Here is an 18,176-nt window from a genome sequence, read left to right as displayed (position 1 = left end):
CTCTCACCAGAGCGCAACCATGCTGGCAACCCCATCCCGGACTCCAGCCTCCAGACTGTGAGAAAATAAATTTCTGTTGTTTAAGCCACCCACTCTATAGTACTTTTTATACTCATACATATATATAGACATTACATATGTACACATGCCAAAATTACTTCCCTGTGACAAAGTTTGGAAAACATTGCCATACTGCTAAATCTGACACTAATATAAACTTCAAAATGAAGTGCCCATCCAGTCCCCAGAAATAAGAGTCTGCTGGCTAAATGCACCATTCCTATTGATTCATGCTGATGACATTGTTTTTCCGTCAGTTTGAACAAGGGCAGTGCATGGCTTGGAATCCTGCATCCCCAGTGATGCCCTGTGATTACAAGGGAAGAACTGGGCCTGTGGAATCAGAGAGAGAGAATGAATAGATAGATACCTTAGGTTTGGATCCTTGACCTTGCTTTCGTACTAAATTTTATTTTTGACCTTGCTTTCGTACTAAACTTTATTTTTGCTTAGACTAGTTTCATGATTCATTTCCTCAGCACCGAGCCTACATAGGGGCTACGATTAGAAAATACTGGGGGTGAATATAGTTAAAGTTGGCAACTGGAATAAACTATCTGGTTTATTCCAAGAGATGCCTATGGTGGTCAGTGAAGCGGGTTGGCTGTTACTTCAGTGGTTCACAACACAAGCTGGTGATTACAAAACAAAGAAAATCAAACAGGGTATTTGAACAGATGGATTTATGTCCTTCCATTATTTTGTCAATAGGAAATATATGCACACTGTACAAAGTTCAAAAGGTACAAAAGAGGAAGAGTGAACAAATATTTTATTTTTAAAAATCCTTTCTAGGGGCTTCCCTGGTGGCGCAGTGGTTAAGAATCCACCTGCCAATGCAGGGGACACGGGTTCGAGCCCTGGTCCGGGAAGATCCCACATGCTGCAGAGCAACTAAGCCCGTGTGCCACAACTACTGAGCCTGCGTGCCACAACTACTGAAGCCCACACGCCTAGAGCCCATGCTCCGCAACAAGAGAAGCCACCGCAATGAGAAGCCCGCGCACTGCAACGAAGAGTAGTCCCCGCTCACCACAGCTAGAGAAAGCCCAAGCACTGCAGTGAAGACCCAATGCAGCCAAAAATAAAATAAATAAATTTATAAAAAGAATACTTTCTATTTCTGAATTTTCCAAGTATTCTTCAATAAGCATGTATTATTTTATGATTATAGGAAAAAAGTTAGCTTTATAAGCAAATAACTAGTTTTTAATTTAAAAGTACCTCAGAGATCTCACAGCTGCTTTGTGATTTTAAAAAAAAGCAACAACATACCACTAACTTTATCTTCAACTTAAAAATAATTGTGTCTTTGATATATTTTTCAAGAAATTTTAGCCAACTTTATATCCATTCATGTTAAAATTCCTGCCACTGGAAAAGATATACAAAACTGACTGGCAGTTTGAACCCTGAGAACTGGTGAAACTCAGTATGAGTCACTGGAGACAGGTAATTTGCTAAGGAATCTTCTTTCAAATTTCATCATAATTTGTATGATGACTCCACATGTCTGTCAAATGTTGTTAAAATTAAGTGCAACACTAGGCTGGAGGTTTTAGCCCAGTCCAGCTTAACTCCTTCATTTAGGAATTAAACAATAACAAGCTAGATTTATCCTTACACCTAATGCATAATGATGGTTTGGATGTTCTAATTGGATAAGTGGCCAAATGCTCCCTCCAGCATATAATGTCAGAAGATGTCACAGTCCTGGTTTGCTGCAAAGACATATCAGGAACATGGTCCTGACCTGGAGGTCACTTTCTGGTAACTTCAATCCCTGGAACAGAACTCTGAACCGGAAGGTAAGAGGGGAAGAGCCTCTGCGTAGCCAAGTCCCTGCATCTTCATGGAGATGCCTTTCTTAGGCTTGCTCTTTGATTCTGGCTGAAGATCTAATTTCAGAAGGTCCAGTTATGTGGTTTCCCAGTCCTCAGTGGATTAGAAACCAAGAAAATAGAAACGCTTTTGGAGATGGAGGAGGGAGGGGGAGGAGAAAATGACTTTATTCAGTTCATTCCTCTCTGTAAGTGGATTAGCTGACAACAACAAAGGAGGGAAAGAAAAGTTAACAAGCATTCTCAGAGGTTATATGTGCCCCAGACGATCTTCTTCATTCCCAGTGATGACCTTGGGGTAGGAAAATGTGTTTGAACTGTGATCAGAAATTTTCATATAGTTTTGCTGGTAAGAGTGGTGGCCTCTGGGGAGGAGATCAATTCTGAGGTGGTAAGAGGAGACAGGACTCATTCATGCTCTTGTATATTTTTCAGATATTATATTATGTGCATTATGTTTCTTTTGCTTAATAATAAATTTTTTAAAAATTATTTAATGCCCCCACAAAAGACTTTACAAATAAAAAGTACATAAAAAAAAGTGTATAAATTAAAATATTGGAGATCTGAAACCATAAAACTCTAGAAGAAAACATACTGGGTAAGCTCCTTGACATTGGCCTTGGCAATGATTTCTTTGGATTTAACACCAAAAGCAACAAAAGCAAAAATAAACAGGTGGGGCTACACCAAACCAAAAAGCTTCTGCACAGCAAAGGAAATCATCAACAAGATGAAAAGGCAACCTACGGAATGGGAGAAAATACTTGCAGTATCTGATAAGGGATTAATATCCAAAATATGTAAAGAACTCATACAACTCAACAACAAAAAAACAAACAATCTGATTTTTTAAATGGGCAGAAGAACTGAATAGACATTTTTCCAAAGAAGATATACAGATAGTCAACAGGTACATGAAAAGATGCTCAACATCACTAATCATCAGGGAAATGCAAATCACGACCACAATGAGATGTCACCTCACATGTATCAGAATGGCTATCATCAAAAAGACAGCAAATGACAAGTTGGCAAGGATGTGGAGAAAAGGGAACCCTCGGGCACCGTTGGAATGCAAATTGGTATAGCCACTATGGAAAACAGTATGGAGGTTCCTCAAAACATTAAAAATAGAACTACCATGTGATCCAGCAGTTCCACTTCTGTGTATATATCAGAAGGAAACAAAATCACTATCTCAAAAAGATATCTGCACCCCCATGTTCACTGCAGCATTAGTTACAATAGCCAGGACATAGAAACAAAGTGTCCACTGACAGATGAATAGATAAAGAAAATGTGGTGTGTATATATATATATATATATATATATATATATATATATATGTATGTATATATATAGACACATATATATATAGACACACACATATATATAGACACACACATATATATAGACACACATATATATATGCAATGAAATATATTCAACCATAAAAAAGAAGGAAATCCTGCCATTTGCAGCAACATGGATGGACCTTGAAGGCATTATGCTAAGTAACGTGAGACAGAGAAAAACAAATGCTGTATGATCTCACTTATATGTGGAACCTAAAAAACCACTGTGGAAAACAATATGGAGGTTCCTTAAAAAACTAAATATAGAACTACCATATGACCCAGCAATCCCACTACTGGGCATATACCCTGAGAAAACCATCATTCAAAAAGAGACATGAACCACAATGTTCATTGCAGCACTATTTACAATAGCCAGGACATGGAACCAACCTAAATGTCCATCAACAGATGAATGGATAAAGAAGATGTGGCACATATATACAATGGAATATTACTCGGCCATAAAAAGAAACGAAATTGAGTTATTTGTAGTGAGGTGGATGGACCTAGATGGAATCTAAAAAAAAAATGGTACTGATGAACCTAGTTGCAGGGCAGGAGTAAAGATGTAGACATAGAGAATGGACTTGAGGACACGAGGTGGGAGGGAGAAGCTGGGGTGAAGTGAGAGTAGAATCGACATATATACACTACCAAATGTAAAATACTTAACTAGTGGGAAGCAGCCGCATAGCACAGGGAGATCAGCTCCGTGCTTTGTGACCACCTAGAGGGGTGGGATAGGGAGGGTGGGAGGGAGATGCAAGAGGGAGGGGATATGGGGACATGTGTATGCATATGGCTGATTCACTTTGGTGTACAGCAGAAACTAACACAGTATTGTGAAGCAATTATACTCCAATAAAGATCTATTAAAAAAACAAAACAAAACAAAACACTGAACTTACAGAAACAGAGAACAGATTGGTGGTTGCCCGAGGTGAGTGTGGGGTGAGGGGAATGTGTGAAGGTGGTCAAAAGTGCAAACTTCCAGTTATAAGATAAATAAGTTCTGGGGATGGATGGATGCGTGGTAACTATAGTTAACGATACCATATAGTATATTTGAAAGTTGATAAGAGAGGAGATCTCAGAAGTGCACATGACAGAAAAGAACTATCATTTACTCTTCAGTTCTGATGTGAAGAACGGTGCTTCTTCACTCTCCTATTTCAACTGCTACAGGCCCTGTGACTGAGCTTCCCCCCACTTGGATGTGGATTTCCTTTGCCATTTGGGCATATGGTTGCTTGCATTCGTTTTTTTGCCTTCCTTGAAAAGAAAGTCCACCAGAACCTTGGCTGGTATGCGAGAAAGTCATTCTCCAGAGGGGTGCACATCAGGGTCGGTTAGATCATTTCAATTTGTTACCATCCAACCCTGAGGTAGCTCCCCTATACTCAGAAGGTGACAAGCAAGCATTACAGTAGAAGTCAAGTCCGTTAGAACGCAGCTTGTAATTACATGTTACTGAGTACACCATGAGTCAAATCATGGTCACTGAAATGTAACTGCATGTTCTTGAAATAGTTCAGCCTTGAGGTCTAGGGGCTGATTTATTTCTGGTTTCTCCAATTTAAGCCCTTGTATCATGACCCTGGAACTACCACCCAGTTCAGAGTAGATGGGCAACATGATGAGGTACAAAGAACTGGGGACTATGAATCCTCTGAAATTGTAGGTAAAATGATGCCTACATTTTTTATTGTTCAAAGTTGTAAAGTATCTAGAAATATAAGGATTATGAGCAGAAATGTTGGGAAGACAATGATATGAAGTGGTGGTCTTCAAACTTTTCTTTACCAACACCCCCTAAAAAATGCTAGAAAACTCCATATCTCTGCAAACATTTTTAAATTGACATGTGTAACTTTTAATCACAGGTTTGAGTGGTTCAAAGGATGTATTCTGTTAGCATGGTATATTTTAAAATAAAACTGTCATATAGCTTTTTTTTTTTTTTTTTTTGGGCCGTGCCTCAGGGCTTGTGGGAACCGGCAGTGAAAGTGTGGAGTCCTAACCAGTGGTCCACCAAGGAATTCCCATAACACTCTTTTAAAATGTATCCAACAGAATCTAATACCACAGTAACTTGACACTTACCATCATTCCTTTTTCAAAATGAACAAGCAGTTCTTTAACAGTCAGAAATGTTAAATCCTTTCCTTTCTTCCTGGAACTCTATATTCATTCCACTTCTTCTAAACAAGTGTATCCAAATGTCATATTTTTATGACATCTTTTATTATTTGAACATCTCTTATTGATTACCCCCTCACATTTTCTGAAGTAAAAATGCCTATGTAAATAGATTTCCAATTTAAAATTTTAAAACTATCCCACGACCTTCAGGCTCCGAGTGTTAAAACATTTTTTGGAAACTAAGTCATCATTACAATTATTTGTAACAAGGTAAATATATATGTTATTGATCACGAAACATAGAGCAGTAAAATGTTATTGGAAATTATTCCCTTAATACATAAATATATGTACTTTTATATATTTACATACATGTGTAATTAGTTAAAATATCCATTAATTAATATTACTTAGGGAAGAATGAGTTGGTTTAGCACCAGTATTATCCCTCTTACTCTTTTTTTTTTTTTTTTTAAACACATGGGAAAAGAGTAAGGAAAAGAAGTGTCTAAGGCCTCATGGGAACTAAGTAACAGCAACAGAACCGGAAGTCATGAAAAGACAGCCACAGACACATACCTGGGCTATATGGCAATCACAATGTAATTTGAGAACTGGAAGATTTCTATTCCTCAAGGTCCAATTCTAGCTTTAGAGACCCATCTATTTCTCATTTTTATGAGCGTAGGCACTGAGAAACCTTGTTCACATGAACAAATTGGTGAGGCTGTTATGACAGTGCTTAGGGCTGATGAGAAGGAAGGAAAATTGGGACATACTTCTGGGCTCACGGCTTCAGAGCGGCGTCTGGAATGACTCAATGAACACAAACCCCGTGTGAAGATTTCTAGCGAGTCCACCTTTGTCAGGGAGCTAAAAATCTGTTTTTCAGCAGATCCGAATTTGGCAGTGTCATTCAATTTTTTGAACTCCTTCGAGCTATAGGTCAGACATCACGTCAAAAATTACTCTATGGGGGAGGTTGGAGGGCAGGGAGCATATGGGAACATTCTGTACTTTCTGCTCAATTCTGCTGTGAACCTAAAACTGCTCTAAAAAATAAAGCCTATTTTTAAAAAAATTGTTGTAATGATCTATCAGTGGTCAACTCAGTTAGGCTTTTTTCCTCCAAGTTTTATGGAAAGCCATCAGTTGGAAGCCACCTGCCTTGTGAAATGATTTGTGCCTCAGTTACAAAAGGCTTTTGCTTTCTCAACAAAAACACAGATATTTCTAATCATCCCTTGTCTTGGCCCTGGAGGCTTTTACAACAAAGGGCAATGCCTTTTTTTCCTTTTTTAGAAGACAGAGAGGGCCGGTGTGAAAGGGCAGGCGGGAGCAGAGAAGACCGGCATGAAACCCCACTCTCTCTCCATGTCAGGCAGATGGAGAAACTGATTCTCTAAGACTGTGTGCCCCGTGGGTGCCCATCCTTTAAACATCACCTGAGGGTGGGGATTTAAGAGCTACCTCAAATACACAGAATTATAAGGTCAGACTTTTAATAATGAATTCGCTGTTTATCTGAAATTCAAATTTAACTGGGAGTCCAGTATCTACAGTCTATCTGGCAACACTTTCTAATCCTCATCATTCTTTTTAAGAGATGAGAAAAACTGAGACCTGGACAGAACAAAGTACTGGACCAAGGGACTTTAATTTCTCCGTCTACCTGATTCTCAAATGTAATTACTGTTTTCTCACCTCTCATCATGGGGCCCATCTTTATCTGTCCTCCTACGGTGTTCCCATCCTTCTCACCCAAAGCAAAAACAACAACAATAACAAAATATGATGGTATTCCTGAAAGGACCAAGTTTTGGAGGAAACCAGGGCCAGGAATTGGTTTGAGAGAAGCAGAGACAGCGTGTGGGTACAGTGTGGGCAAAGCATCTCTGCCCTGTCGCCTTGAAAACAGAGGCTAAAAAAAAGGAGAGGGAACAGCAGCTGCTGCAATCAGGGCAGACACCAAATTTATATAAAATGTGTGAATAGTCCCCTTTGCAGGCTAGCCCGTGGATACATAAGAGAAAATATTATTCAAGTCCAGCCTCATATCGGATCACCTTTGCCGCCATCCTGAGCTGCTTCTTAGGAAAGACACCAAGCAGGCCTTTTGTTTTCTCTTTCCCCTTCTGTTCTGTTTACTACCAGTGCCCTCTCTCACACTCCCAAACACCAAAAGTCATTTGAATTTCAAGCCTTTTTTTGGCCTCCCTGTGGGTGTGGGAGGACCTCCCTTGAGAATTGCTCTGGATCTAGTCGGCTACATCCGTAATTTGACAGAATCTCTGTCGTACCCCACCACCACCTCCCATTCTTTATGCATGGGACATTCGGATGCCTCCACCCCCAAACTTCCTCTACCTCATCCTTAGTGAGAAGAGCCCCCCAGGAATGCCCAGCCTCCACTTACCCGCCCCGGTTTGGGAAGAACAAAGCTCTTGGCCAAGGGACCCAGCTCTGCCAGCCAAGTGCTACCAAGGACAGGGTGACAGTGACAAGGAGGAAGGCTAGACCTGAGCCCCTCGGTTCAGGAGACCCAAGGCAAGTTCCTGTTTCAGAGACAGCTTTACAAACTGATCAAGTTCAGAGAGGGGTGTGTGTACTTGCCTCTCCCCAAATCACCCACATGACCCCCTTGATCTTCCCCCGGGGGGACAGCTGGTCTGCTTTTCTAAAGAACCTCTCTAGACCTAACCCTGTCCCTCCCTGCCCCTCTGTCCTCATGGCCATTCCTTAGCTGGTGTCTCAATACTCTGGTACATTTTTGTTCTTGACAAGAAAAAGGAAAGGGAAAAAAAAATGAGGAAGAGAAAAAGGATGGCACATTGGAGTTTTTTGTGGTTTGGGACAGTTTTAGTGCAAGGTTTTCAGGACTTGATTTCCCCTGGTCCTTTCCATGCTGAAGACGGCGCTCAGTAACACGGCTGGTTACCAGTGGGACGTGTATTCTCCTTCTGATCCAACACGAGATGCTCTCCCTAGATTTGGAGGTGGGAGGGAGGAGATGGCACGGGTGATGTCCAAGGATGAAGAGCCCGTTTCAGACGGGATCTTCTGTGATAAGCAGAGCCCCTGCCTTCAGTTCTGCAGATGGACACTGAGCCCAGCAGGGGCACCAGAGTGGGGGGCTCACCTCTCCTGTGGAAAGAGACGGGGTGGGAGCGGGAGGGACTGAGGAAGAAAGAAATAAAAGGAAGGAAGGAAGGAAGAAAGAAGGAGAGGGGGAGAGAGAGGGAGGATAAATTTGTATATTCCTCTATTTTGACAGCTTCCTTATATTAAAATGGGTATAGAGACACAGACATAGAGGAAAAATGTATGGATACCAAGGGGGAAAGGGGTGAGGTGGGATGAATTGGGAGATGGGGATTGACGTATATACACTATTGATACTATGTATAAAATAGATAACTAATGAGGACCTACTGTATAGCACAGGGAACTCTACTCGGTGCTCTGTGGTGACCTAAATGGAAAGGAATTCCAAAAAAGAGGGAATATATGTATATGTGTAGCTGACTCACTTTGCTGTACAGTAGAAACTAACACAATATTGTAAAGCAACTATACTCCAATAAAAATTTAAGAAAAGAAACGTATCAATAAAAAATTCTTAAAAACAGTAAATAATTAAAAATTATTTTTAATTTTAAAAATAGGTATAATAATGTCTAACATACAATGTTATTATAAGGAATAAATAAAATAAAAATGCCCGGTAGTACAGAGCCTGACATACAGTAGATGCTAAATTAATTTTGTTGAGCATGAAGGGCACTTACACTTATGTTGTGTTTGCTTATCTGTTTGTCTTACCCCCCCAGACTCTGAATGTCTTACTCATTTCCATAACCCCTGTACCTATGACAATGCCTGCAATATAGTAGACACTCAATACATATTTTTGAATTAATTCATCAGTTAATTAATACCCTGTCCCACCCTCACCTGGCCCCATTTTCCTTCCTGGTCAAGAGCTCTTTGCCCTCTCTCACTATGCTCCCTGGGCCAAGGTTCTGGAACTCAAACTCTGAACAAAATTTGTTGGACCTGCAATGGATGAAATGCCAGTACTCTACTTCCTAGAAATACCAAAGAGTTTTCCCAGCAAGTACAAGGAAGGCAGGAGATTAGGAAGGGCAGACTGTGGATTGTTGGTATTTCTAAGTCCACTGCAGAACCGTGATGTGTTTAAATTAAAACCAGAGTCCAAGGTACTACTTATATTCAAAGTATTTTAAAAAGCAGAGGACATCAGCCTCCCCAACGCCGTCAAGGAGGGAGGAACAGCGTTCTAGAAGAGAGAAAGACAGAGGAGGGATTAAGGAAGGAAGAAAAAGAAGGAAAGAAGGAGAGAAGGGAGGAGGGAGGGAGGGAGGAAGGGAAGGAGAGAAACAGAGGAAAGAAAGAAAGCTGGAACAGTGAATTTTCAAATAGGCGTGTGGAAATCTGAGTCAGGCATGGTCTACTGAACACATAATTTCATCTCTGCTGCTTTGCAAACCTCCACTAAAATGGCAGCAAGGGAGGAGAGGAGCATACATCCTCAAGGACAAAGAATGTGAAAACAGCCACAACCAACAATAAATGTTAAACCTTTATGAAACACAAAAGCTATGATCAGTGGAAACTAACCTACCTACTATATCAGAAAAACCTAGACCTGTGCAAATTGGAAGCAGCAAGAAACCAGCTGTTCAGCATCTCCAAGCCCCAGACAGGCTGAGGGATTCAAGGACCAGTAGCCTCTGAAAGGAGTGGGGAGGGAGGTATGCTTTGGGTGGGGCTGGAAACAGGAAGATGGGTTGAAACCTTGCGTGAGGAGGAAGAAGACTGAGGTTGAACAAGGAAGGCTCAGGGCTTAGGGTCCAGGCTCCACCAAGGACAGAAATAAGACAGTGGAATGACAGCCCGCATAATGAACAGAATGCCACCACTCACCCCCCATCTCCCTTGCCCAATTTGGCTGGAAAAATGCTGAAGAAGGCTTATACCTCCCCAATTCTCACCCCCAACCCTAGGCAGGGACGTGGGGGTATAAACTCATTGGAAAATATTGCAGCTCAAGGGACAAAGGCTACAGAATCAGGTATTTGTCTCCTGGTACAATGGCTTTGGTGCACCCATCTGTCTTCAGGCCGCTCACTTATGCTCAACATTTTCAAATAGATGTTAGTGCCTCGCTCATAACTGTGAACCACCACCAAGAACCATTGAATACGGACTTCCCTGGCAGTCCAGTGGTTAGGACTCTGAGCTCTCATGGCTGAAGCCCTGGGTTCGATCCCTGGTTGGGGAACTAAAATCCCACAAGCTGCATGGCGCGGCCAAAAAAAAAAAAGAAACATCGAATATTTGAGGGAATCCTCCAACATAAAATGTAGACGAAAACAAATGGGGGGAGTAGGGGGAACTTTGAAGAAACAGAGGCAATGCAGGGAGAGAAAAAAATACTATAATATTGAGATTAAAAAGATACTGTGTTTATTTTTTAAATAATAATACCTTTTACAAAAATATCAGGATGCCCTTTAAAGAGGGAGAGAGACAGCATACAGAAAACAAGAAAGACGTCATGGAGGTTAGAAATATGATAGAAAAAAATTCAATAGGAGGGTTGAAAGATAAAGTTGAGGGACTCTACCAGAAAGTAAAACAGAAAGACAAAAAGGTGGAAAGTATGAAAGATGAAAAAAATTGATATAAATTCAGGAGTCTCAATACCTGCTAAGTAACCGTTACAAAAAGAGAAAACAGAGAAACTAAATCAAGATAGAATCCTGGAACTGACATACATCAGTTTCCCAGTTAAAAGGGCCAACGAGTGTCCAACACAGTGAATGAACACAAACCCTCACAAACCTCTCACATTACTGTGAGACTTCAGAACTTCAGGGATAAAGAGAAGATCCCTAAAGCTTCCGGAAACAGGTCACACGCAGAGAAGTCAAGGAGTCAGAATGGCACCAGCCTTCTGAACAGCAGGACAAAAGGATCAAGACCTTCAAAAGGCCTCAAGAGGGAAAAACGGTTTCTAACCTAGACTTCTGTACCCAACAAAAGTGTAAAACAAACATGTGGATGGAATAAAGATATTTTTCAGGCATCCATTGTCTCAAAAAATTCACTTCCCTTTCCCCCATTCCCAAAAAGCTACTGGAAGATGCATTCCTCCCAAACAAAGGGAGAGACAAACTAAGATCCCTGGAAAATAGGCCTAACACAGGAGAGAGGTGGAGAGAATTCCCAGGATGAAGATGAAGGGAAGTTTCAGAATCACAGCTGTGCATCAGACCTACGAAAAAGCAGTCCATATCTGAGCTGGAGGTCAGAGAAATTCAGGATTGTGGAATCTCAGAGACATTCAAAAGAAAAAGTAAGAAATTGGGAGATCACCTGATGTGTTTGGATGTATTAGGAAGAATTGTATAGTTCTTATACATTATATTCTAATACATTACATTATATTCAATACATTCTAATACATTATATTCTAATTTATAAAATTTAGAATTTTGTAACTCTTAAATTATAAGTTTATAATTCATAAAGTTAGAAGATGAATTAAAGACACATAAAAAACCAATTAAATAACAACAAAGAGGCAGTTATTAATTCCAGGAAAAACAAAAAGTTATATAGGAAAGAAAAGGTAATCACCATGTGCTACATGGCTCTTCTCTCAACAATGTTTACATAAATATTTAATACTAATGTAAACATGGAACATTGATTTGATAAAATTGTTATGTGGGACTTCCCTGGTGGCGCAGTGGTTAAGAATCCTCCTGCCAACGCAGGGGGCACGGGTTTGAGCCCTGGTCCGGGAAGATCCCACATGCCGGGGAACAATTAAGCCTGTGCGCCACAACTACTGAGCCTGCGCGCCTAGAGCCTGTGCTCCACAACAAAAGAAGCCACCGCAGTGAGAAGCCTGCACGCCACAACGAAGAATAGCCCGCGCTCGCCGCAACTAGAGAGAAGCCCGCGTGCAGCAATGAAGACCCAGCGCAGCCAAAAATAAATAAATAATAAATAAATAATTTTTTTAAATCGTTATGTAACTGGAAGGGAGAGTAGTAAGGGAGCTAAAATCTCATATTTCATAGTAAGATGTCCATAGAAGGAAAAATCAAGAACTAGCAGCGTAAGCATGATACAGGAAACTAAGAAGGTAAAGCTGAAAGTGACCACCTCTCAGGTAAGGGTGGCAGTTGAAGAAAGGAGCTATTTTTTTGTGATAAGCCTTGTAGCACTATTTGATTTTTTTAAAACCTGTGTGCATCTGCTGCAGCATATGATCGTTTGGAAGTTGACAAACCAGGCAATCTGAGTTCTGGTCCTATTCTCCCCTCCTCTGCTACAGGATTTCAGTTTCTCAGACATCAGATGAGGAGCTGGTGCATAAGCCAGAAGAGGGGCGGTAATCAGAGCCCTCGGGAGGGGTTTCCCCGAACACTCTTCTCGCCCCCTGAGCTCCTGGCACTTGATGTTTATCCCTTTTCCACAATAATTATGTTTATTCAACCTCTAAAGTCAACTGGAGGAGACTTGGGGGCATCTTTATGGAGGTTGGGGCAAGTTTTTATTACATTTTCTTTTACGTAGGACGATGACAAGATGCAGAGCAAGGGCAGTATTGGGAAGCTGGTCTCCACCACGTGTTCAGTAACATCCCACCCTGCGCTCTGACAGTCCTTGTATCCTAAACTTGATCAAATATTTTGGGCCTTTCCCCCCAAACCGGTTGAAAACTTTCCCATGGTTAGGGACCATAACTTATGTGTTTTTTGTTTGTTTTCTTGGCTGGGGTGTTTGGTTTGGAGTGTTTTGTTTGTTTGTTTTTTTCCATTCCCCACAGAGCATGATAGTGGCTTGATAACCAACTGCTGAGTAGGACAGGAGTCTCGTCCTGTCTTGGTGAGGGGTCCTGCAGTGCATGTGTTCATAAGGGGAACGGATTTATTTTAAGCGAGAACACAAAGAGCAGGATGACAGTGGGGAATTTTGGTCACAGGACCCGATTCTCTGCACCACCCCCGTTTCTATTTTTTGCTGGTCGTTTTGTCCTGTTCCTGACGACATCACTGTGTTAGGAACCAGAAAGCACCAAGACCTCAGCTATCCTGTGCCCCTGCTGTCCTGGGTGACCTTGAGAAACTCAGATATAATAGTTTAGCTTCATTTTCTCACCGGTAAGATACAGGGTTGGACCAGCTGACTGCCATGGGCCCTTCTCGTGCTAAGATTGCAGATGTCACAACTGTTTACGAGTAAGTGGGCACACTTGCCGGGGTTGCTGGGGCCCTGTGCCGCCCTCGGAGGAGAGAGCTGCGTTGCTCAATATGGAAGGAAGGAGGAATAATAGTCACACCAGGTGGCAGAGGGCCGAGCTGGGCCACAGATGTGAAAAGGGAAGTAAAATAAAGCGCGAGTCAACTGCAGGTGGAATAATTCATGAGGAAAAGAGCACCTCCGCCCACATCACTTCAGGTGACTTTGGTAAGAGGAGCCGTTGGTCTGCAGCCTGTGCCCATGGCAAAGCTCAGTAATTCTAGAAAACAGTAACGATACAATTCCCATCAAACTCACTGATTTGGAAGAGGATCGCTGGTAACTAGGTGGGGCAAAAAGCCAATGAGCATCTGGTGCGAGGGTTGGGAGGGCTTGAGGGGAGAGCTGGAAAGCAGATTATATTATAATTACCAGTCATGGGGGACTGGCTCCCGTGCTCAGCGGCCCAGTGCACTTGTTCACATATCTCAGCTTTGGAGAATGCCCCTCCCTACACCCCGACTCTCTTGAGAATGCCCTTTCTCCCGCCCAACTCTGGTTCCAGAGGGGAGTCTCTGTGTTCTCCCTGGTACCGTCACTTGGTCACCAATGGATCCCTGCTTTAATTTGAGCCCATCACCCTGTCCCACCTACATGGCTTAGTTGATTGGTCCAGGGGTGGGTCTGTGACCCACATCTGTCCACGTCCAGGGCCAAGGACCTAAAGGGACCACTTTGATACAAGCAAGGTGGGTCTCTCAAAGGTGGCTGAGGCGATCAGAATGGCCATAGATGCTTTAGGTCCATTGAGACAAGTTCTAGACAGTGGGCATGCAGTCCAACAATTTGTACCAGCGTCCCTGGCCCCTGGCTGCCCTTGTTTCTGCTCCTGCGGCTTCCATGGGTGTACAAGTTTACTTGGACCTCTGCCTCATCTTTCTTCTCTTGCGTATCAGCCTGCGCATTTTCTTCTTCCTCCACTTGGCTCTCATGGCTCGGAGGTTTCTCAGAAGATGGCGTTAAGGCCGAGAGAGCCTAGAGCTGAATTTAAACATCCAGGTCCTCTTGGGTGTGTCGAAGCTGGGTGTGAGATTACTTATGGCTGGTGAAGAAAGTTGCTCTGAGAAAGTGAAGCCCCCAGGTTAGGAAAAAACAGAATATTAAGAGTTGCAGGGGCTGGATTTCCCCTGGTGGCTCAGGGGTTAAGAATCCACCTGCCCTTTTTGTCCGACACCTTAGCGAGGAGCAGTGGTAGCAGTTGCTCTCCCAGCTTCGCTAGGCCGCCCAAGGACAACAAGAAGAAGAAAGATGCTGGAAAGTCAGCCAACAAAGACAAAGACCCAGTGAACAAATCTGGGGGCAAGGCCAAAAAGAAGAAGTGGTCCAAAGGCAAAGTTCGGGACAAGCTCAATAACCTAGTCTTGTTTGACAAAGCAACATATGACAAACTCTGTAAAGAAGTTCCCAACTATAAGCTTATAAGTCCAGCTGTCGTCTCTGAGAGACTGAGGATTCGTGGTTCCCTGGCCAGGGCAGCCCTGCAGGAGTTCCTTAGTAAAGGACTTATTAAACTGGTTTCAAAGCACAGAGCTCAAGTAATGTATACCAGAAATACCAAGGGTGGAGATGCTCCAGCTGCTAGTGAAGATGCATGAACAGGTCCCACCAACTGTATATTTTGAAAACTAAAACTTTATTAAATCAAAAAAAAAAAAAAGAAGAATCCGCCTGCCAATGCAGGGGACACAGGTTTGAGCCCTGGTCCGGGAAGATCCCACATGCCGGGGAGCAATTAAGCCCGTGCACCACAACTACTAAGCCTATGCACCACAACTACTGAGCCTGTGCTCTAGAGCCCACGAGCCACAACTACTGAAGCCAGGGCACCTAGAGCCTGTGCTCCGCAACAAGAGAAGCCACCGCAATGAGAAACCCGCGCGCTGCATTGAAGACCCAACGCAGCCAAAAATAAATAAATTAAATAAATAAATAAATATTTTAAAAAAGAAAAGAAAACATGTATGGAGTGCTGTCTTTGGGGTGGGCCCTATTCTAGGTGCTCAGGAAAAGAGTCCCAGGCTCCCGGCGCTCGTATGAGCAAGGAAACCTATGAGTAAGTGACAGGCAGAGGAAGTGGCATGGGAGGAGCGGAGAGCAATGGGGATCTGAGGTGGTGAGGGAAGGATTCCCCCAGGAGGTGACAGCGGAGCAGAGACCTGCAGAAGTGAAGGAGTGAGCCATGCAAGGATGGAGAGGAGGGATCCAGGCCACGGCAACATAGGTCAAAGGCCCCGTGTGGCACCGAGTTCCACTTGTTCAAAGAACAGCAAGAAGGCCCTTGCTGCAGGAGCGAGTGTATCCCCCATACAAGGGGAATGTCTAGGAGATGAGGTCAGAGACATGCGCGGGGCCACATTACATGCAGAGCCGGTAGCGCTCACATCTGACATGATGAGCAGGCTGCACCTGGGGCAATGCATTGACTGAAGAGTTTGGGTATTTTGCCTGTTTTATTTTTTTGTAACCATATTCAAAGGTAGCCTTGGGTCCCATGGTGGCCAGTCACCTCTCCCACCTGTGCCCCCAGCCGCCCATTGCCCCTCCCCACAATCATCTTTGACAGCTTCTCGTGTGTCTTTCCAGAGATATTCTGTGCATCTGTAAGAACATTCTAATACATTTTTAACCTCCTGTTTTACACAAATGTTAACATATTATTTACAGTGTTCTCTATTTTATAAGGAATTTTGGAAAAGTGGGCTAAGGATTAATCAGGAATTGAATAAAGATGGCAGAACAAACCCATACTTTAGCCTCTCCCTCCTACTTCCCCAGAAATGTCAGTAATTGGAAATAGTGTACTAGCGACTTTAAAATAATGGCCTTAGTGCTTTGTCTCAAAAGCTTTGTGCAGCAACATGGATGGACCTAGAGATTGTCATGCTGAGTGAAGTAAGTCAGACAGAGAAAGACAAATATCCTATGATATCGTGTATATGTGGAATCTAAAAAAAATGGTACAAATGAACTTATTTACAAAACAGAAATAGAGTTACAGATGTAGAAAATAAACTTATGTTTACCAGAGGATGAGGGGGGGAGGGAGGGATAAACTGGGAGATTGAGATTGACATATACACACTACTACACATAAAATAGATAACTATTATGAACCTGCACAGGGAACTTTATTCAATACTCTGTAATGACCTATATGGGAAAAGAATCTAAAAAAGAGTGGATATATGTATATGTATAACTGATTCACTTTGCTGTACACCTGAAACTAACACGATGTTGTAAATCAACTATATTCCAATAAAAATTTTAAAAAAAAGCTTTGTGAAATCTAAATTCAACCAGCAATCTATATTTACAAACTCATCAGGCTCTTTCTTCAGGGTCCATGACTTCTTGTTTAGGAATGCTGGAAAGGGCAGAAAACTCAGGAAACTAGGGTTCAGGTTCTTCTGGCTTGTCACTAACTTTGTGTGTGACCTTGGATAAGCCACCTCAGAAACTGAAAGAAGGGAGGGAAGGAGGGAGGAAGGAAGGATCAGTTTGGGCTTAGTCTTTCCTAAGAGTGGAAGTGTGTGTGTGTGTGTGTGTGTGTGTGTGTGTGTGTGTGTGTGCGCGCGTGCGCATGTGTGTATGCAAACATGCGATAATGAACAAAAGGGACAAATCCTGTGCCTTCATGATGTTTACATCCTAGAGGAGGAAAAAAACCCCACAAAATATAGAAATAATTTAAAAATATATATTAAATAACAGTAAGTGCTAAGAAGAAAAGAATGAAGCAGGAAAGAAGGCTTGGAAATAAAGGGGAGGTGAAGTTTGGACTAGAGGCCAGCAAATGTGCTGTGGAGAAGGTGACTTTGGAATAAAAATCTGAAGGACATGAGGCAGCAGCCAGGGATGATGTGGGGGCGAGAGGCAGGGAGAGAACAGTGCAAAGGCCGCAGACCTGAAAGCCACGTGGTAAAGATGGGAAAGACGGGAGGCAGAAACTAAGGTGGACCAGTGACATCGACATTGGTGCTGCCCCGGAGCCCCTGCACAAATTCTAGACTGCTTCTGGGCTGCGATGTAAGTCCCAGAACAAACCCCTGTTGAGTTAAGTTATTGGAGGTGAGTTTCTGTTAGATGCAGCAGAACGAAATCCTTCGTTGATTCATTCTCTTATTTTAAAAATATTTTTTAAAGTGGATTGCTACAGTACCAATTGTTACATCCTTTTGGGAAAGCAATTTTCAAAAGCCTTAAAGTATTTTTTTATTTTTTAGCCCAGTGATTTGCACTCTAGGAATCTATCCAAAGGAAACAATCTGAAATGCAGGTGAGAAAATAATTATACACAATGTGCTCTAAGCTGAATCGTGTCCCCCCTGAAACTGCCATGTTGAAGTCCTAATGCCTTCAGAAGGTGGCTGTATTTGGACAGGCGGTCTTTAAAGATCTAAGTTAAAATGAGGCCCTTAGGGTGGGTCTT

The 18,176-nt window shown here is 42.4% G+C and overlaps 1 protein-coding gene across 1 annotated transcript; it reads left to right on the top strand.

Moving 5' to 3' along the window:
* Positions 1 to 12,563: 12,563 nt before the first annotated feature.
* Positions 12,564 to 15,407, top strand: LOC309977587 (small ribosomal subunit protein eS25-like; the record flags this gene model as incomplete). The annotated part of the gene is made up of 2 exons (XM_082863735.1): positions 12,564 to 12,611; positions 14,884 to 15,407. The coding sequence occupies 2 exons, from the start codon at positions 12,564 to 12,566 to the stop codon at positions 15,337 to 15,339; spliced, it is 504 nt and encodes a 167-aa protein (XP_082719861.1). The 3' UTR covers positions 15,340 to 15,407.
* Positions 15,408 to 18,176: the final 2,769 nt, after the last annotated feature.

The sequence above is a fragment of the Leucopleurus acutus genome (assembly GCF_964270905.1).
Source record: "Leucopleurus acutus genome assembly, chromosome: 21".
Classification (NCBI taxonomy): domain Eukaryota; kingdom Metazoa; phylum Chordata; class Mammalia; order Artiodactyla; family Delphinidae; genus Leucopleurus; species Leucopleurus acutus.
This window is presented reverse-complemented; position numbering and strand designations above follow the sequence as displayed.